The following is a 21,783-nucleotide window of genomic DNA, read 5'->3' as shown; positions in this document are numbered from 1 at the left end:
AGGAGCAAGTTCTTGGCTGATCCCATGAGGGGTAGGTCTCAGAAGAGCTCATGGAGCTTCCTGGGGGCCTCTGGCTAAGGTCAGCGGCTCGGTCCTGGAGGAAGTTGTGGGCGGAGAACAGAGGGCGCCCCTGAGCTCAGATGACACAAGGTCTGCTCGGGTTCACCGGTTGCTGTGTCGTATCAACAGCTTTGATGGATGCCCTGGAAGACAGTGCCAGGGCATCATAGTCCCCATACAGCCTTTGGGCCTAAGGAGCTGCCTCTCCCCCGGTGGGCGCGGGCCTGGCGCAGCAGGAAGTAAGAGGGGGTGCCAGGCGGCGGGAGACGTGGCCATGGGCGCGTGGGGCAAGACGTTGGTGCCACTGCTGCTGGTGGTGGCGGCGGTGGCCTCACAGTCAACCCTTTTGCAGGTGGAATCAGAGAATCCCTGTGAGCTGCTCTGGGGGCATTGTTGTGGGATTGGGGGCGGCGACAGGGAGATGGGGAGGTGAAGGTGAAGTGTCTCGCATTCTCTCACTTCATTGCAGTATGGCAGGAAGCGGACCTATTGTCAGGTAAGGCGATCAGAACATGCTTGCTGCGTGGTGGGCCTGCACCGGGGTGCGCCTCAACCATTCCTCTCCTTCGCCCCAGGATCCAGAACTCGTGTGTTTCTAGTAACGGCCCCTGGGGTGGGGGTGGGGACAGGTGCGCACGGATCACGTGGGAGTGTCCCCGCGAATCCTTAGGACGTCCCTCCCTCCCCATGCCCTTTAGTTACAAAGTGTGAGTGTGGTGTGAGTGGTGTGTGTGTGTGTGTGTGTGGTGTGTCTGCTCAGTCTGTTCCTCCTCACAGGACCCTGTGGTCACAGGACCATCCCTTCACGTATAGTGGGTGGCGATGACGCAGAGCTTGGCCGCTGGCCATGGCAAGGGAGCCTGCGCATATGGGGTTCCCACTTATGTGGAGCGACCTTGCTCAACCGGCGCTGGGTGCTTACAGCTGCCCATTGCATCCATGAGTGAGTGTGGGGTCAAGCCGGGGCAGTTGAGGGCTAGGGAGTTTGGTGCCTGGGTAGGCATTTTAGTGTGGCCCCAGGAGTAGCTGTGATGGGTGAAATCCATAAGAATTTATAACATAATGCCCCAGGAGGGAACCCTTTCCCAGTTCTTCTAGAAGGTTCTTTCAGGACATTCTCTGTCCCTCTTCTACCTCCGCTTTCTTCCTCAAGACCTTCCCAAATATCCCCACACTGGTTTTCATGTTTGCTCAGATCTTTTGGGGTCTGCACAAGGGTTCCCTTAGGCCCAACTGCTGTCTTTAGGACAGCTCTAAGAGATGGCAAGACCACTTTTCTGCTCCCCGACTCCCAGTACCTAGGAGCAAGGACTGTTTCCAGCCTGTCTGGGTCCTGTGCTTCCTATAGAAGGCTTCTGTGCCCATAAGAAGGCCTTGGCAATTGCACTAAGAATGAGCAGCCTTACAGAGGCACCACAGAGAGAGGCCCAGGTGAACTCAGGTGGCCTGTCTGCCCTCTCCTTCTCTGGCAGGGATAGTGATCCCTTTGATTGGACAGTCCAGTTTGGCGAGCTGACTTCCAAGCCATCTTTCTGGAACCTACAGGCCTATTCCAACCGTTACCAGGTAGAAGGCATCTTCCTGAGCCCCAAGTACACACATTTATATTCCAATGACATCGCTCTACTGAAGCTGTCCTCTCCTGTCAACTACAATAACCATATCCAGCCCATCTGCCTCCTGAACTCCACATTCAAGTTTGAGAACCGAAATGACTGTTGGGTGACCGGCTGGGGGACTATTGGAGAGGACGAAAGTGAGTCTGGGTACAGACGGGGTCGGGGGAGGGGCGCCTCCCCGTTCTTCCACACCAGTCCCCCCCCCCCCCCAGACTCTGCCGCTGCAGTGAGCCCCTCTCCTCCACCACGGAACATTTTCTCACCAATTTTTCTTACTTCTGCTTGCCAGGAGGACAGGAGGCTGCCCTTTCCTTCCAGGCAGGGTGCAGGCTGGAGCTCAGAGGTGCCAGGAGGCCTGCAGGGGCGGGGGGGGGGGATCCCATAGGACCCACCGGGTGACGTTTGCAGTATTGTACTTATGATCTCTCTACTTCTGCAGCCACCCCCATCCGTGAGTGTCAGGAAGCACGTCCCTCCGTGCTTGTTCCATCCCCCCCGATTCTGACGGTGCACGCCTTACAGACCCCAAGTCATTTCCCACCTCTCTGTACGCACCACTGAAATCCCTTTCGAGGTCCTTAGAGGACATCATCAAACCCCTGCTTGCAGTTCAACAGGAACACTCCCTCCCAAGATACACTGATCCCATGCTGCCTTGGGGCTTACAACCCCATAGCCTGGGCATGCCCTTTGTGTCCAGAGTGACCCTGCCTGCTCCCTGAGCTGGCCCGTTTCTGCAACGTCCCCTAATAAGACTGGCAATGATAGTTATCTCCTTTCCTGCATGGCATGTGCTTGGCCCTGTTACAGGCTTGGGGACCCTGGTGCAGCAAAGCGACAGCGTAACTAAAAGATTCATCTTATTATTATTATTTTTTTGTGCATGGGTGTTTTGCCAGCACGTGGATGTCTCGGATCCCTGGAGCTGGAGTTATAGACAGGTGTGAGCGGCCACACAGGTGCTGCAAATTAAACCTAAGTCTTTTGGACCCAGCTCCCTATTCCAGCAGCGTAATTTTTAAAGGGGGATTTTAAATATTTTATTTGATTCATATGCGTGTGAGTGCATCTGAGTGTATGTGCACATGTGTACAAGATGCCCACAGAGGACAGATGAGGGTGTGGAACCCCCAGGACCGGAGTTACAGGTGTTTCTGAGCCTCTTAGCAATGCTGGGGTCCCCACTTGTGTCCTCATTACTGAGAAAGTGCTCTCAACCACTGAGTCATCCCTCCAGGCAGCTTTAAAGGGATCACATCTATTTGTTTTTTTTTTTTTTAAAGGGCCAGTGCCAGGTGGTGGTGGTACCTGCCTTTAACCCCAGCACTCAGGAGGCAGAGGCAGGCAGGTCTCTGTGAGTTTGAGGCCAGCCTGGTCTACAAAGAGAGTTTCAGGACAGCCAGGGCTACACAGAAAAACCTTGTCTTGAAAAACAAAGCAAAAATATTTATTTTACTTGTTAAGTGTTTATGTGCTTGAGTGTATCTATGAATACCATATACATGCAATACCTGCAGAGACCAGAAGAGGGTTTCGGCTCCTCAGGAACTGGAGTTACAGGTGGTTGTGAGCTGCCTGTGGGTGCTGGGAACTGAAACCAAGTCCTCTGCAACAGCTGTCAGCGCTCTTAACAGCTGAGCCTTCTCTCCAGCCCTGGTTGTTTCATATGTGATGGGGGTGGGGCGAATTCACACAGTGGCTCATATGTGAAAGCCAGGGACAACTTCCGAGAGTTGTGGGTCTTGGGGATCAAAACCAGACTTGATGGCAAGGGCCTTTACCCACTGAACCATTTCATCTGGGCAACAGTATATTTTTATGTCCACTTTATAGCTGAGGTAACTGTGGGTATCATGGAGAGTGTCCAAGGCCCCAGAACTAGGAGGTGAGGCCAAGGTTCAATGGGGAATTGGCAGGGAGAACCCGATGCTGAGTCTGCCTGTTTGGCAGGAGTCCATTTCCTTCACCTAGAGGGTTGTGAGCGCAGGAGCCCACCCAGGTCCACTTCGCTGCCCTTTGCAGAGCAGGTGGTCATGGTGACCGGGGACAGCATGGGGGGAGTTTGTCTCCTTGAGCCTTGGCTTCTCTCTTCTCAGTACACAGACACAGGCAGCTGGCCCTTCTGTGTGGATATTGGCTCTGTTCCCCCTGCAGCTGGGACACGCTGAACAAGACATTTGGCTGAACCATGCCTCAGTTTCCTCTTCTGTGGGATAGAATAACGGAAGCTCTGGCTTCTGAGAGCACGCTGGAGATCTGAGCTCTCAGAGAGCTCTCAGCAGACAGGAGACATCCTCTGTAGCTCTTGCCACTGAGTCAGACAGTGCTAGGAGCCTAGACTCGGGGATCCAACATCTGGGAGTCCTCATCAGCTCCGACAGTTCACTAGTGCCTTTTGGTAAGGGCGCTCTTCCCCAGAACTGTGTTTAAAATAATGTATCCTGATGCTGTTATATCTTGGTGGTGTTTTAGGCTCTTGGCTCAGGCCTAAGAAAAGCCTAGAAGGAAAGAGCATCACAGAGCTGCTACCCCTGGTCCAGTACCTGGATGTCTTACAGGATTTGGCTGCTGTATCCACTGATTTCTTCAGCATCACAGCCCCCTGCCCCTCCCCGTACATATTTTGGTTACATGTGCAGGCAGGAACTTACATTCTCCACCCAGTCTGGGGATGGCATTAACAGTGGCTCCATCCATTAAGTCCTGTGATGCCGATTACCCACGCTGTTAGTGTGGGGCTGCAGCTGGAGACCACTGATGTCTCAGGCACAGCAGGTGCCCCAGGACACCCCTGTTTCCACACCCTATGCCATTTCTGCCAGGAGAAGGGGACCCAGGGCCCATCTCTCTGTCTTCCGTCCCTGCACAGGTCTGCCATCTCCTTACACTCTCCAGGAAGTGCAAGTGGCCATCTTCAACAACAGCATGTGCAACCACATGTACCAGAAGACAGACTTCCGAATAAACATCTGGGGGGACATGGTTTGCGCTGGCAATCCTGCTGGTGGCAAGGACGCCTGCTTTGTGAGTATCACTGCACCCCACCATGGCTTCCGGGCCCGGTACCTACCATTCCTAGCCCCATCTTCTGTTCAGCTGAGTTTCACAAGGTACCTCATTCACTCTCAGACCAACCCTGGGAAATAGACCGTGGCCCCATTTTGCAGATGAAGAAGCTGAGGCTCCAGGGCTGTCAGGGCAGGGAGTCAGATCCTTACCTAATCTGCCAGTTCCACAGCACTTCCTCTCCCTTGGCCTCCCTCCTAGTCCCACTTGTCACCCCCCAGGCCAGGCTTACTTGTGCTGCTCCTCAGGGTGACTCAGGAGGACCCTTGGTGTGCGACCAGGATACGGTGTGGTATCAGGTTGGAGTTGTGAGCTGGGGTATAGGCTGTGGGCGGCCCAACCGGCCTGGAGTCTACACCAACATCAGTCATCATTACAACTGGATCCGGTCGACCATGATCCGCAATGGGATGCTGAGGCCTGACCCAGCCCCTCTGCTGTTGTTTCTCACTCTGTTCTGGGTCCCCTCGCTGCTGAGGCCTGCCTGAGCCCACCTGTGAAAATACTGTCATCTCTTGTATCATGTTTGCTAATAAACATGCTTATATTTTCATAGTTTTCCTTCTACTTGGATGGCTTCCCATACAAGCACCTCCTTTCTCCCAGTTCAAGCTCTGTATCTAATCCCTGAAATCTTGGCCCATCTGCATCAAGTTCTGGCTTTAAGCAGTAACATCCATTAGTGCAATTACAAAAGCCACAATTTGTGGCTGGGCATGGAAGCACTCACCTGTAACTCCAGAACATGGGAGACGGAGGCAGGAGGATCAGGAGCCTTCTGCAAAGAGCAGCATCCAGGACAGAGAGTCCAGCTTGATTAAGGTCCCTGCTCCCAGTGGCACAGGCTGGGTTTCCTCAGTATGCCCAATATGCCCAGTATGCCCAGTATGCCCAGTGGGAGCTCTGCTGCTCCTGAGTCTTTCTGTTTTCTTTTTGAGACATGCTCTGGGGTCCTCTGGTCCCCTCTCCTCCCTGATCCAGGAGTCAGAGCATCCGCAACCCTCATCTTTTGTTGACGTGGGACCAGTGCATAGTGTGCCTGGCGCAGCACCAACCACAGGACGCACCCAGGCTCCTCGGGAGCTGTTCTGATCACACCCCACAGCACTGGAACTGAGACTCTGGGGTAAAGGATGTGACCAAACCCCACAGGGGCAAAACCAGGGGCTTCCACCTTCTGTTCTGTATTGCCGTGTCCAAGGACCCCAGGAGACGGGAGGAAGGGGACAAGGTGGACATGAACTGAAGTCTTCAGGACGTTCGTTCTAGGAGATGTCCTGGTTAGGCAAACCTCATTCTGCCCCATCAACTGTGTTTCAACCAGGAAAAGCCAAAGTCCCTGCTATGTGACCACATAGGGTAGGCACCTACATGTCCATCACTGTCCACCAGGGAGCAGTCATGGGCCTGGATCTTTGGTTCAGAGGCAGCCGGAGGGCAGGAGGGAGGGAGGCTTGCCAACACTGATGTGGTGCAGGAGAGGTACAGGACACTCTGACTCCTGTGGTGTTTCTGCTTCCTCATAGATCTCTGTTGTTTGGCCATCTTCCATTTGGTCTCTGGGCTAAGAGTCAAGGGAAGCGTTATGCCTGGGGGCTTGCAGCTCCCTAGAACCCCAAATGCACAGCTGAACCTGAAATTTTCCTTGGCGATGTGGATGAGACTGCTTCTGCCTTTACTTATTTCTATCCGCTAGTAATTTCCAGAGGACAGAGGCCATCTAAGAGGAGAGGCTCAAGGGAATGTGTCAAAATCAAAAGGCAGTTCACAGCTACCAAGTGACCCCTATGTGTGTGGTCAGAGGCCAATGACACCCGCTGAAACCCTGAGACGGGCAGCCGCCAAGAAGTAGCTTTTCTAGCTAGGGAAGCCCACCGGAAACAGAGAGCTGGAGCCGAGGGGTGGGGCTGAGAGCGTGGGCCCCACGATGGAGAAAGCTGTGGCCTGGACAAGAGCAGATGTCCCAGGGCGTCTCAGTGGTGTAAGAGTTGGTGATGAGTTGGGGGTGGGTTAACTAGATCCCTTAACTAGAACAGGACTTAGTAACTTTCTTCCTTTTGGCTCTTTGTCACTGGAGAGGTTTTTAGAAGAGATCTATTGATTCTTTAAATCTTAGTCATGTGTACGCACGTGTTTCTGTGTGGGGCTATGTACACAGGAGAACACGTGCATGCAGAGGCTGGAAGAGGGTGTTGGATCTCCAGGGCCTGAAGCTAAAGGCAGCTGAAGGTACGACCATCTGATGATTTAAGTGCTGGAACCGAACTTTGTTGGCCAGAAGAGCAACAGTGTTCTTAACCACTGAGCTGTCTTTCCAGTCCCTTACTGGGAAATTTTTATGTGACCCTAGTATGTGAGTATATAAAATAGGTGTACAATTTACTAATAATAGATCACAAAGAATTTTTTATTTATTTATTTTTTAAATTTATTTATTATGTATATAGTGTTCTGGGCACCAGATCTCATTACAGATGGTTGTGAGCCATCATGTGGTTGCTGGGAATTGAACTCAGGACCTCTGGAACAGCAGTCAGTTCTCTTAACCTCTGAGCCATCTCTTTAGTCCCCAAAGAACTTTTTAAAAACAATTCTTTGGCATATGCAAGTTTTACCATTTAAAAAATATTTATTGGTTGAGCATATGTGTGTGAGCTAGGGAGGTCAGAAGGAGGTGTCAACTCCTCCACATTTGGGGTCACAGATTATTGTGACCTACTGATGGGGGTGCTGGGGACCAAACTCTGATCCTCTGGAGGAGCAACAAGAATTCTTAACCACTGAACCGTCTCCCCGGCCCCCACAACCGTTTTTTTTCCTGAATGCAAACCTGTATGCTAATAAGATGCATACAGGATTATGTCTACAATCCAAAGACATAACAATCTGATACTTAACATGCTGAAGAGTGATATGGGAAAGAGTTAAGTCTTTGTTTCCTGTAATTAAACTATTATGTTTCTGTAAGACCAGAAAACTTTGTATGAACAGTAAAAATCAAACACAATGCAATTAATAAGACAATAGTCTTGAATCTTAGCCCAGACACTTCAGGCAGCATTGGTCTTGTGTGGTATGCTGTATATGCAAGGCACGGTGTACACTGTATGTTTAGAACCAAGGCTTCGGTGAGGTCCCAGGACGCACGATGGACAAGTCCCATCAGAACACCTCAGGCTCCGTATGCCTTTGATGTGTTCGCCATCACACCTTCAGAAATTGCTTACCGTTACCGCCCCCCACCCTTCTATCCCGTTATGCCACGGGGCACCAGGAGAAGGGCGGCTCGAGGGACTTTTCTTGAGGATTAGAGACCCAGTGGGTTGCATGGCTGGGTTAGGGTGTAAACTGGATAGAAAGGAAAATGTCAGAACCCCAAAGCATGTTCACAACCCAGCACCTCCTCCCTCCTGGCTGCTGGGGCAGTGTCCCCATAACTCCTCTTGTTACTGTGCTTCAACACCAAGTACCCAGAAAACAGGGGCACACTCTCCCACATTCCAGGGTGAAGGTGGGCCTGCCCCGCCTCTTACAGTCCAGCTTTTTATTTTGAAGCAGCCAGAGGATGACTTGCAAGAGTCAGTTCTTTCCTTCCAACATGTGGGTCCCAGGGATCGAACTCGGTTTGGCAGGCTTGGCGGCAGGCACCACTATCCACTGAGCCATCTCACTGACCCACATATGGAATTTTAATCATGCTAATAAAGAAGAAATACATGTGATTGGCACCTTGGTTTTCTAATCAAGTGCTGAGTTTTCTGGGTTAGAGCGTAGCAGAAACGTTCAGCACAGAGAGAGGACTTGGCGGGAGAATTGATGAAGGTTGCGACCTATCTCAGTAAGGAGAAATGTCGTCTCCCAGTCCTGGTTGCTTCTCAGTGTCTTCCCCCAGCAGTGCAGACTCAGGTCCATATACAAAGACAGCTGTGTTCCTCCCTGTACAGACATGCCACTTGGCTTCTGATCCTTCTTCCCCTCCCATTGGTCTCCTCTGGTTCCTGCGGTTCCAGGGATCAGCTGGGGATATACGGAGGAGCCAGCTTCCTCCTTGGCCCCAGAAATCACCCTCTGGACAGAATGTCCCAAGACCAGACCAGGATCTAGCCTCCAAGTGAGGCCAGAAGCTTCCTGTAGCTGACCAGCATGGCGCCATGGGTGTGGCTGTGAGAAGGTCGTAGATGAAGATGCACTCATCCAGAGTGTCCAGAGGGGTCTTTCCAGTCCTCTATCACGAGAGGTGGGATACCAGAGCCAGGTGTTAGAACCACCTTCTGCCACACAAGGACTCAGCAGTCCAGGGCCCACCTCTGCTGGAGGAGAAGGCCTCATTGTTCCAGTCCCTGGCACAATGCAGACTGGGCTGTGCCCAGGGCAGTTGATAAATGCCCAGGAAATCCCCCTTTGGGGAGTCCTGATCCTGAGGTACAAAAGGCCTGTGTTGAGCATTCCTTAGTGTAGGCTCAGGGCCAGCTCTGTAGCTGAGGGGATACAAAGAAAGACACTCTGGGGTTGGACCCCCCCACCTGCGTATGTGAGGACTGCACCTGTCCAATGTGGGTGTAGCTGAGCGAGTGTGTATTTTCACACGTAGATGTGGGAAAGTGTGACAGCCATTACCACATACCAACAATATGAAACTGTTCTTTACTTGTGTAACTGGCCAGATCCCACAATCCCCTTTGGCCCGGCTAGCCACTGTCTGTTCCTTCCACCCCACCCTCCACTCAAGGGGTACTTCCTTGAATCTCAGCCAGCCAGACCCTCCTTTTGGCACCTGAAGTGACAGCAAACCCACAGAAATGCTCCCGGGCTGGGCTGGGACAGAACACAAGCCCCCTTTGTGCTCCTTCCAGGCCCCTGGCTCCAAGAGCAGGTCTGAGAGCTTAGGCCCTTTTGCCTCCTCCACCTCCCCAAAGATCCTCCTGGAGCATCAGCAGGGGACCTGTTGCCCTGTCCGCAGCCAAGCCTCTACTGTGTCTGCAGAGAAGAGATGTAAGGAGGGCTGGGAGGGCAGGTGAGGTGGGCTCTCACCTCTGCAACATCTATCGATGGAGTGAGCTACGAGCCTCCCTAGGGAGCCAGTGCAGTACTCAGACAGCGCAGGTGTCCTGCTAAGAGAGCTCCTCCCAGCCCCGTCAAAGATGTCAAAGACAGTTGCTGTGCAGAGCCCCTTACCCTCTACTTTGTCCAGCCAATCAGGGACGGGGCTGTAACTGCTCTAGGGTAAGGAGTGAGTGTGGACAGGGTCAGAAGTCCGTGTGAAGGACCAGGCAACACAACTCTGTGCTTCGGGAGCCATCAGCAGCTGCAGACAGCAGACAAATGCCCTGACTCTTGACCTTGGCGACAGGGAAGGCATCAGGATTGCAGAAAATTTTCTTTTTCTTTTTATGGTAAGTGTGGTGGTGCATATTCCAGAAAAATCTCAGCACTAGGGAGCCAGAGGCAGATAGATTTCTGTGACTATAAGGCCAGCCTGGGATATATAGTAATACTCTGTCTTCAAAAAAGGAAAGATTTATTTTTAATTATGTGTGTCCATGTCCACTCAGGGGGACAATGAACACACAATGTTCATGTGAGTACAGTGTCCTTGGAGACCAGAAGAGGCACCCAATCTCCTGCAGCTAGAGTTGTCAGTGGTGTGGGCCACCTGATATGGCTGCTGGGGACAGAATTCAGGTCCTCTGGAAGAGCTGTCCATGTTCTTCTGTTAGACAGGGTTTCTCTGTGTAGCTCTGACTGTCCTGGAACTCGTTCTGTAGACCAGGAACTCAGAGATTCGTCTGCCTCTGCCTCCCAAGTGCTGGGATTAAAGGCGTGCACGGCCACCGCCCTGCTGAAGTCTGGTATTACAGGTGTGCACCACCACTGCAGTCCTTGTGTTCCTAACCACTGAACCATCGCTCCAACCTGAAAATGTTCATGAGTCACAAAGTATATTTTTTAAAACTTTTCTGAGGATTATAACACATGAAAAGCACTCTTATTTCAAACACATGCCAGGCTACTTTGGCCTTTGCGTCTCTAGTTTTCCCACCCCTTGTATAGGCATTAATAGCACCTAGCTCAGGTAATGGAGGCCCCTCCTCTACTTCCGCAGCCCATCCCTCATTGCCATCCCTATGGGACCAGTGTCCCTAGTTCCTGGAAAGAGCCAGGCTGTGTACAAACAAGGCCATTCTTGGCAACTCGTTGTAAGCACACGAGGGCCTCAACAGGAATCAGGGGCAGAAGCAGAGTGGAGAAGGACAGGAACCAGGCAGGTGACGAGGGGGGAGACTCATAGAAAACGGGAGCCATCTGGAAGTCGGGAAGGGGCGGTGGACTTGTGAGTGGGGCAACAGTGTCAGGCGGAGACAGATGGGAAAGACTTTGCTGCATGCTGGCTCCCACAGGAACTCAAGAAAGCAAGTCTCACATTCAGGTAAGCGACAGAAACGCTCAGTACTGTCAGTGTTAGGACTGGCTGGGCGAGGAAGGGACGAGGAGGGACGAGGAGGGACGAGGAGGGACGAGGAGGGACAAGGAGGGATGAGGACAGAGAGCTGTCCCCGCAGAATGCTGGCACTAGCAGGTATCTGTTTTGATGAGTCTTTTCATGCTTTTCCAATGAATAAAGATTTTTTTTTTTAATTAGCAAAAAAAAGTCAAATAGAGAATGATGTAAACCATGAAAGGTCATCATTAATCAGAAGGCGAGAACTCAGAAGAGGTGGCTAGCGGTGGAGGGAAGATGGATTGATTGCTCTCCATCCATTCACCAAGGTGAGGAAAGCGGTCTAGGGAGGATTCACGCTCCTTTTCACGACTCCTCGGTGATCCAGAGGGGGCTCACCATAGTACTGCCCTCTGGCTCCCTAGAGACGTGCATCTGTTCTTTCTAGGACCTTGTCCTTTACAGAGAATGACCTTGACCTACACGGCATAGCATCTGGTCCTCGGGTGAAAAAAGCTCTGTGGATCTCCATAGCAACACTGAGTTTCCACACGTGATGGAAGAAAGGACGGGAGCACAATGGAGACCAAGGCTCACCCATCACATCCCTCGTGGTTAAGGAGCTGGGCTTCTCATCAGTCTGGCTTCTAGGCCTTGTCGACAATCATGACCTTGCACTATTTCCAGAGACCCCATATCCTTCCTGAAGATGCTCTCTGCTTCAGCTGGGGTATCAAACAGCCTTCATTTCCTCCGGCATTATCCTACTCCCTCCATCTCTCCAGACCTCTCAAATGGGGTTTTTCAGTCACTTGAAGTGAAGTCTGGAAATGATGGTATAGAACAGAGATCTTCGTGTTCCTTTCATGGGTTTTCCTTCAAGAAGGAACTGAGTAGGGGCAGATGGAGGAGGGATAAAAGGAAATAGATCAAGCTACCCAGGACCTAAGCCCTGGAGAGAAATATCACCACCCAGAAAAAGAAGAGGCTCTTGTGCTGGCAGCAAAGGCCTGTATTTGTTATAGCCATCTTAGTCACAAATTAAGGAAGCTCTTCAGAAGCCTCTGTAGGGCAAGTTCAAGGCCTAAGATAACCTTTATCTCCCTGTGAGTTAAGATCCCCTGCAGACCTGCGGATCCCAGGCTCCAGAAGTGATTAGCATTTCCTTTGTTAGTAAATACTTACAGACCCCCAGCATCTCCTCGTCTCTTCCTACCAGCTAGGGGATGCCTCCAGACCTGACATCCCAGCATCCTACCCTCACCCTGCCCTTTTGCTATACAATTCTCCTGAGAAAAAATAAAGTTGGCAGTTTGATCAGAATGCAGACTTGCTGTCCATTTCTTGTGTCTCTTGCCCCTTTCATTCCTCCCCTTCAGGGCTGATCCTGTTCCGATCGTGTCCTGCTGGTCGGGACACTCTTGGAACTTGAGGAAGTAAGATAGAGATGGTTCAGTTGGCAGAGCGTTTGCCATCATGTATAAGTGTGTGAGTCTGAGTCCCAGCATCCCCCAAAAATCTGGCTACAACAGACTTTTATAGCCACATATGGCTATATATTATCTATTATATGTCTATAATACTAGTGCAGGAAAAGTGCAGAGGCAGGAGGATCCGAGGAGCCTGTTGACAAGCCAGTCTAACTGAACCACTGAGCTCTAGGTCTAGTGAGAGATGTCTAAAAACAGGGATAAAGGGCTGGAAGATGGCTCAGCAGCTGTTCTTCCAGAGTAGCCGGCTTGGACTCCAGCACTAACACCATTGTCTGTAACTCCAGTTCCAGGGGATCTGATACCTTCTTACAGCCTCCAAGGGCACCAAGCATAAAATTAGTGCATTGACATATGTGTAGGCAAAACCACCGAAGACATGAATTTTTTAAAATTAAAAATTAGGAGCATTTCAGGCCTTTAATCTTAGCATTCAGGAGTCAGAGGTAGACCTCTGTGAATTTGAGATAAATCGAGTCTATGTAGTGAGTTCCAGGCCAGCCAGGATTATAGTATGACCTTGTCTTAAAAGCAATAAAAGAAGAGGAGGAGGAGGAGGAAGAGAAGAAGGAGGATGAGAAAAAAATAAGAAGACACCTGATGTACACTGACATGTGCACACACACAGTCATGTACCTTGGATCCACATGCACATACAAGTAACACAGAGAGGAAAGGCGCTTGATAGCTCAGTGGGAGAGCATGTGCCAAATGTATTGGTGGTCCGGGGTCAATCCCCAGTAACACATAGACACAGACACATACATATACACACATACAGACACATACACACACAGACACACACATATACACAGACACACACATATACACACACACACGACAAACATATACACACACATATATACACAGAAACAGATACACACACAGACACACACAAATATACACAGAGACACACACAAACACACAAACATATACACACAGATATACACACACATGCACACACACAGACACACACATATACACAGACACAAACATATAAACAGACGCACACACACACAGACATACTGGCCTCAGGTGCTACAGATGGGATGGACAAGAGAGTTCACCCTCCCCTCAGTCTCTGCCTCTAATTGCGGCTCCTATTAAGTCTTGTGTGTCTTTCTATCCTCACAACCTCCGAGTCCCTCAGCATCTGTTCACCCTTCCTGTCCCTAAATCCAGTCTATCCAGTGAGACCACCTTGGACACCCGAGTGACAGGCCAAGCAGACATTGACTAAGTGCCCCTTGTTCCTTAAGCAGGGCAGGAGCATGATTGTGGTCTCTGACTCTCTGAGGTCATCAGGAGCTTGTAGAGGCTCTGGAAAGTCTGACAGACCTGGGGCTGCCTAGGCTTATGGAGGCCTGGGCCTGCTCTGTAGACTTTCTGAGGCCAGTTGTTCCTTCAGCAGAGCTGGTTGAAACCTGCCTGGCAGAGCTGGGGAAGGGCTCCCAGCAAACCTCCCCCACTTGTACTGCCAGGTTCTGACCAGGCGCTCATGAGAGAGCACCCAGAGGAGACAATAGGAATAAATGGCTGTCACTGTCACCAGCCCTGTTGATGTAAGCTGCAGTGCCAAGTCGGCAAACACGGTGTGTCCGGGAGCCTCCCCACATGGCTTTGAGAAGAGCCCCCCACCAATGCCTTCCTGTCCCTCTGGTGGCCTGTGGCTGCTTCCTTCTGGACAGGGGCCCAAGAGACTCCAGGAGCATATAATGGGAGGGGAAGGAGGTCCAGGCACGAGATACCCTGGGCAGATTCTCCCAGTCAGGTAAGGCTCATGGCTCCCAGGGGTGGGCATGGCGAAGTCCAGCGGGTTCCCTGACTAGGAGTTGGGTTGTCTTTGCTCTTTCCCTCAGATCTTGAGATGTTCCAGCCAGAGGCCATGCTGCTGTTGGTGATCCTTGCCTTGCTGGGGACCCCAGCCTTTTCGGCAAATGGTAAGCTAGCTGTGGGGTGTGCGCCTCTGCTCCTCTCCCTGGTGGTCACCTCGTCTCTCTCAACCCCAGAACCCCCAGGACTCTTCCCAGCCTTTTCCACAGACTAAATGAGGTCGCAGGACAACCTCCCAGGCTTCAAGGGTGGGAAGACAGGCCCTCCGCATGGCTGAGTGGGCTTTCTCCTTGCTGGGTTTCTGTCCACACAGATTATTATGGCACAACCACGGGCACACCTTTCTGTACTTCCATACCTGAGGGAAAAAACCTAACAGGAGTTCGCATGTATGTTCGGAATAACGTGATCATGGGGTAAGTATGGGCGGGGTCACGGCCCCTCCTGCTGTGTCCTGTCCCAATTCTTCCAGTTTCAGGAATCTGTCCTGAACACAGTCCTATCTTGCTGAATCTGTTTGTAAAGTCCTATTGCTGTCTCTTGGGTTGATCAAAGAAGGTTGGAGATCCATCTGCCTACTCAAGTCAATAGGAAAGTCTCCTGAATCCACACAATTGATAGCAAAATCTACCTGTCACGTTAGTCTAAGAGCTGAGGGTCAGAGGGGAGCTCTGACTGATTATTAGTGGCATGATGTGCTGGAAGCAGAAAACCCAAAGTCAGGCCTTTCATAGTGGGGTCCACCCTCCTTGAGGCCCGAGTGGATTTCTGCTTTGTGCTTAAAAGATTAGAGATGGAGATGGGACAAGTCAAACAAGCTGAAGACAGTGTGTGAACAGGGCTGAGAAAGCTCTGGAATGACAAAAAGGATGAGGATGCCAGTGGAGTCAGTGGGCGGGGCTGGTGAAGTCCCCTAGAGCACGGAAGGCACCTGTTCTTCTGGGTCTGCTGTTGTCTTATAAGTGACCGAAACTGAGAAATTCCCAGCTTGGCCAGGGTCAGCTTCTCGTGACAGTAGCTGCTCCGTCTGAAGGTCTCCTGAGCAGTAACCAGGTTCTGCTCTGCTTGTGATGTCACTGTGCATGTGGAGGGACTGAGTCCCCAGCAGGCTGAGTAAGGACCACAGTGTCTGAGGGTGGCTTTCCAAGTGAGGGACTTGTTTGTGTGTCTCAAGAAGTCAGAAGAGAGCTGGGAGGGGCGCCATGGACCGGGAGGCAGGTCACGTCGTGTCTGGATGAGGGTCCTAAGCTTGTCCTCTCTCTTAGTGTCCAGGCGGAGCACGATCACACCTGGGGTGATGTAAGTGGCTACGCCGAGGGGACTCCTGTGGTGCTAACTCTGAGCGAGGATGAACACGTCCTCTGGGTCTTCGGCACATACAGAACCTATATTCAGCAAATAGTCCTGTACACCAGCAGGCCACGTGATCAGTATTTTGGGTCCCTCAAAGGTCCCAATGAGTTCTCTGATTACCCTCAAAATGCTGACCATGTGCTCAAGGGCTTCTGTGGCTTTTATGTGAGGGGTGGCTTAAGGGCCATCAAATTTGTGTGGGGGAGTGCAAGTGGGACGTGCTCAGAGTAAGGCACATGGCCACCCAAGCTGAAGCGGTCTGTGTCACATCACCCCTCCCCCAGAGTTCCAAACTGAACCCACTAATAAATACATCATCTGCATGAACTCTGTGTCCAGGTGGGATTTGTTCTGAGCAGTCTCTGTAAACTGAAATGAAGGGTGGGTAGAAGGTCAGGCAAGGATTAGGGCCTGCCTACAATGACCCTAGGCTATAGTCTCTGAGTGTCAGCTCAGACACCACCACTGTGTCCTGTTCTGTGTATGTGGTTCACACTCGGCTGTCCTCTGCTGACTCTACATTGTTCCAGGCTTCTCTGGGTGTTCAGTGGTCCTCAGGGAGGCCACTAAACATTTGCCAAGAGCTGGGTCTCACCAAGCTTCTTGGCACTGAGGGATCAAAAAAGGGTGCGGCTGGAGGAGCTGGGGGGATGGCTCAATGGGTAAAGGGCTTGCTGTGCAAAAATGAGAACCCAGGTTTGGTTCCCCAGCATCAACCCAAATATAACCACAGCCATGGGACCTGTTGGGGAGGAGCGGAGACAGGTTGATTCTCAATGCTCAGTGGCCAGCTAGTCTAGCCAAATCTGCAAGGTCTGGCTTCAGTGAAGAGATCTTGGCTCACGAAATAAGCCAGAGGTCAATCTCTGGCCTCCACATGCATGTATGCATATATAAGTGTGTGCCTTTCCTTACACTTGTGCACACTCAAAAACATATATATCACATGCACACCGCACAGATATAGGCACACATAAAGGGGCCCAGAGTGGCTCTGAGGGGTTGCTTGCCCATAAGGGTCAATGCAGAAACTCATGGTGACTGCAGGTTCCTGCATTACTGGACTATGTACAGGTGGGTGCATGAAAGAACTTGCGGAGGGGAAGCAAGCTGAGAGCCTCGGGGACTCTTCTGGAGGCAATGGGATCTGAGCTGGGTTTTCACATTCACACAGACACACTTTCAAAGGAAGAATTAGCTGGATGTGGTGGCACACACCTGTAATCCCAAAAATCGCGAGGCAGAGACAGGCAGATCTCTGTGAGTTTGAAGCCAGCCTGGTCTACAGAGTGAGTTCCAGGACAGCCAGGGCTACATAGAGAGACAGTGTTAGCCCTGCCTCAGTGAGGTAACTGAGGCACAGAAGCAAAGAAATTTGTCCTGCGTCATGTAATAGTAATAGCAGCATTGAGGTTCAGCTGGGAAGTCTGAATCCTGACCCCAAAGAAAGGCAAAGTCTTCACAAGTAGGTTGGAGGTTCAGCTCAGTTGGTAAAGAGCCTTCATAGCTTGAAGCCTAGGCTCCATCCCTAAGGTTCCATACAATCAGGGGTGATGGTTTGTGCCTGTAATCACTTAGAGGTGGAGGTGGGCAGATCAGGAAATTCAAGGTCATCCTCTGCTACACACTGAGTATGAAGACAGCCTGGGCTACATCATATCTGGACTCAACCTCCCAAAGAACAAAAACAATCAATCAAACAAACAAAACAAAAAAAGAAAAAAAACCACAAAAATCACAAAACAAGAAATTAAAGATTTAATAAACAATCCTCATTGCTGTTTGAGACACAAACTAGCATTTTTTTCTCTTACATTTAGCTATTTTAATTATCTTTGTACGATTGGACATCAGACCTGGGATTTCAACCATGCTACAGCTGTCACTGAGCTATAGCTCCATGCTTAAAAACTTCTATAACTTAAAAAAAATTGCAATACATGGTGCACACATCTTTAAAGCCAACACTCCAGGGAGGGGCAGGCAAATCTCTGTGAGTTTGACACCAGCCTCCTCTCCACAGTGGGTTTCAGACCGGCAAGGGTTAAGCCTTTGGAAAGTGCATGGGTAGCTGTCCTTAGCTGTGCAGAGGGGAATGCAAGCCACTGGGCTTATCTGTGACTCTCCCACAGGACCTCGGTGGTCCACCTTTCTGGGGTTCTATCCATTGTTTATATCCTGGTTTGTTAAGAAAGAAATTCAGATTCTGTGCTAAGTGGGCTCCTCTCCTCACCCTTCCTTGGGGCAGGCACATGTCTTGCAGTGCCTCTCCAAGAGACAAGACAACTGGATCAGGAACAGGAGCATGCAGCCTCAAAAGTGACTGTCTTCTTCTTCTTCTTCTTCTTCTTCTTCTTCTTCTTCTTCTTCTTCTTCTTCTTCTTCTTCTTCTTCTTCTTCTCTTCCTCCTCCTCCTCCTCCTTCTCTTCCTCCTCCTCTTCCTCCTCTTCTTCCTTTGTAAGTAATTTGACTTTACCTAGTCTTTTAAAAAAAGATTTATTTATTCCAGTATTTTACACACATGAGTGATCTGGACAGAAGATCATGTGCACATCAGAAGAGGGAATCAGACACCATTACAGATAGTTGCACCGAAGGTGGGCTAGCGCCAGAGCTGGATACACAGGGCAGGTGGCACGGGGTTATGCCCACCCCTATACAGGGCGCTGGCCATTCCGCTGCCACAACTCCTGAGAGTTTCTACCAGGTGCTCGGTAGGGGGCGCTGCAGCGTGCGTGGAACTGCAGTTGGGTACTGTGGTGAGGTAGAGCCAGTATGCTCCCATAAAGGAGTGCCTGTTCCTTCCTGGAAGCTGAGCTCTGTCCTGGTTCCCAGAGCACGCTGCACCAGAGATTCCCCTCTCTGATGTTTCAGGGACCAGTGGCTCCTTCTCTGCCTTTTGAGGACAGCCCCTTCCCCCTCTGCTTCCTAAAGATCTTTCTCCCCTCCCCTCCCCTCCCCTTTAGTGAGTTAGTTCCTTAATTTTTAAAGGCAGTTTCGTGTTGCCCTGGTTTGCCCTGAACAAACTATGTAGCAGAGGTGACTGTGAACTCTCCCTCTCCCTCCTCAGTGCTGATATTACACATCTGGACCATCATGTCTTTTTAATTGTGTGTGTGTGTGTAGGTACAAGTGTACATGGCGTGAGTGTGGATGTCAAAAAACAGCTTGCAAGAGTTTTTTTTTTTTTCTCTACCATGCAGATCCCAGGGACGGAACACTTTGTGTGGTGACAGCGCCTTCACGTGTTTCCATGCTGAGCTGACTATCCCAGGTCTTGATGATGATGATGAAGATGATGATGACCACCACCACCACCTGCACTTCTCAAGACTGGATTTAGGAAAGCACTCTATTGAACTATATGCCTTTTTTTGTTTGTTTTTTATTTAGGTTTTTCCAGATAGGGTTTTTTGTTTGTTTGTTTTTTTGTTTTTTGTTTGTTTGTTTTTTATTTAGGTTTTTTCAGATAGGGTTTTTTTTTTTTAGCCCTGGCTGTCCTGGAACTCGCTCTGTAGACCAGGTGGGACTCGAACTCACAGAGATCCACCTGCCTCTGCCTCCCGAATGCTGGGATTAAAGGGGAGCTCCATCACGGCACAGTTTTGTCTTTATTTATATGAATTCCGATCCTCTACAAACCCAGCAAGTGCTCTCGAGTGCTGAGCCCTTTTGTCGGCCCCTCGCACAGCATACTGTCCTTTTATTCACTCCCTTGGCAACCTGACCCTCAGGGCGTCTTAGTAGAGCCACAGAACCCTGGAGGCGGAGCCTGGTGAAGACAGTCGAGATCCAGCCAGTACCGGAGTCCATTACCGGAGTCCATCGGCTTTTCCTGAGTAGAGCAAAGGGCCAGAGACAGAGAGCGAAGCACACGGTCACGTGCCGCGAGGACAGACAGGACATCACACCTCCTGTCAGTCATCTGCCACTGCCAAGGGGCCCCCTGGTCTCCAGAACTACCTGGAGGAGGGACCCTTACCCTCTGTGAGCTTTTCTGAACCGGAAGTCCCTCTCAGGAGGATGGGCTCCACCCTTAACCCAGCTGGGCATTCCAGCCCTGAGTGGGCTCTCCCAGGTCAGGCTGGGGAAGCAGAGGCTAACAAGGGAGCGCTGGGTGAAGATGGGGGCATAAGGCCAGAGCATTCCCTCAGGGCCGCGGGAGGTGAGTGTGTCCCGGGGAAGGAAGGCCAGGAGCCAGGGTTCTCCCACTCCTCCACTGTGCTTGGCGTGCTCACGAAGACAAGGATACTCTGACTGTCTGCACCCCAATCCCTGCTCTTAATCTCATGGAGAAGAAGCAGGTGCCCACCTTCCTACCCTGAACCTCTGAGGAAGGTGAAGCAGAAGATGAGGCCGGAGGAGAGTTCTTGGGCAAGCCCTGCATCTTTAGAACTGGACAGCAGAGAAGCTGAGGCCGTACCCCAGGCATCGTGACCCATCCTGGGCTGTCCAGGAGGGACTGCTGAGGAGAACCAAGGTGAACAGCAGTGCAGGCGACCATGGGAAAACACGTTTCCGATGGTCTTGGAAGCCCAGACTGTAAATTTTTTTTGTTGTTATTTAATAACTGCCATTTTGCTACTGAGAGGTGTCTCAGCTTCTAAGACCATCAGAAAAATGTGTTTTTGGGTGGTTAAGACCCACAGGTTGAGAACTGCTGATCTAGAGGATCCAGGAGCCACAGGGAGGTAGCAAGTCTTCCTGGCATCTCTGGAGAAACAGCAGCTGTAATATTGAAGGTCACCAAAGGTGGGTCAAGGGGACATACGGAACCTTCTTTTCTCACAGGCCTAGATTGCTTCAGAAGAATATACGGCTGGTTTCTTCTGAATGTGTGTGGTATCCTCAGGGGCTCGGACCCTGCATCATGGGCAACATCACATTGGCCTTCTCTCAAAAAGGCAAAAATCAAACCAACTCAAAGGATCTTAATCTTCTTTTGTTGTTCCTTTTATTTTGAGACATGTTATTTTGAGACAGACTACTATGTACTTCTGGCTCGCCTCAGACCAACAGAGATCCCCCTGTCTCTGCCTCCTAGAGTGCTGGGATCAGAGGTGTATTCCACAATGCCTGGCCAGGTTAGGCAGTTTTGAAACAGGATCTCATGCAGTCTAGACTGACTTTTAACTTGGGTGTAGCAAAAGAAGATGCCTTTGAACAAGGCTTCCTTCCACCTTCTCCCAGTGCTAGGATTCCAAAGTTTGATGTCATGCCCAATGTAAGAATTGTAATCTTTATTCCTAACAAATGCACCATCCTACAGGTGTTCAAACCTTAGATAGTAGGTAATTTATGTCACTTGGTGTGACAAGTAGCCCGAGACAATCCACTTGGCTCTCATAATCTAGAGATAACTGTTTAACAAAATCTCAAGATAAATGGAAAACCAGGTTACAAAGAATAGAAACAAACTGCCGAATGAGACCTGAGCTTCCTTGGCATGTAACTCCAAATAACCACTCAGACTGCCGCTGACCTCAGTCTTTAAATAGCAAGCAATTCACCAACAGCACAACAGAAGACAAGGCCTGGACCGCAGAGAGTTTATCAGCGAAACAGCCTGATGTTTCCTAGGAATCTCATCAGAAACCATATTTTTCAGTAAGAGGACAAGCATTAAACATTTTGTGGCTCCTGGTTTTGTTTGGTCACATTGTAATTCCATGTAAGCCACTTGGAGGGCCACCTGTAATCTCATTTATCAATAGAGAAGGGTTTTCACAACCCTTGGATGTAATTTGAGAGTCCCCCAAATGGTATTCATGACTGACATATAAACTGATGGCATGATTGCTTCATAGTCTGGCTAAGGGGAAGTTTTCACTACAAACATGAGAGAGAACAGCCAGAGGCATCAGGAAGAGTCCAGAGCAGAGAGAGAAAGAGAGGCTGAACCTGGCCAGCAGAGTAGACCTGG

The 21,783-nt window shown here is 50.6% G+C and overlaps 1 protein-coding gene across 1 annotated transcript; it reads left to right on the top strand.

The window, feature by feature from the left end:
- The first annotated feature begins 304 nt into the window (after nt 1–304).
- On the top strand, nt 305–5,233 carry LOC126498552 (testisin). The gene is made up of 6 exons (XM_050137302.1): nt 305–431; nt 530–556; nt 838–1,003; nt 1,533–1,816; nt 4,549–4,703; nt 4,994–5,233. Exons 1-6 carry the CDS (start codon nt 335–337, stop codon nt 5,231–5,233), a joined length of 969 nt encoding a protein of 322 aa, XP_049993259.1. The 5' UTR covers nt 305–334.
- The last annotated feature ends 16,550 nt before the right edge of the window (nt 5,234–21,783 follow it).

This window comes from Alexandromys fortis, unplaced genomic scaffold, assembly GCF_014885135.2.
Source record: "Alexandromys fortis isolate MF-2015 unplaced genomic scaffold, M_Fortis_MF-2015_v1.1 scaffold_29, whole genome shotgun sequence".
In the NCBI taxonomy this organism is placed as follows: Eukaryota; Metazoa; Chordata; class Mammalia; order Rodentia; family Cricetidae; genus Alexandromys; species Alexandromys fortis.
The sequence above is the reverse complement of the archived record's forward strand: the minus strand, read 5'-3'. Positions and strand labels throughout refer to the sequence as shown.

Excerpts from the sequence above, each read along its gene's own strand:
- LOC126498552 (XM_050137302.1), top strand. The coding sequence starts at position 335 with ATGGGCGCGTGGGGCAAGACGTTGGTGCCACTGCTGCTGGTGGTGGCG. Across the intron at positions 432-529 it reads GGTGGAATCAGAGAATCCCT|TATGGCAGGAAGCGGACCTA; the intron begins GTGAGCTGCTCT and ends ACTTCATTGCAG. Across the intron at positions 1,004-1,532 it reads GCTGCCCATTGCATCCATGA|GGATAGTGATCCCTTTGATT; the intron begins GTGAGTGTGGGG and ends CTTCTCTGGCAG.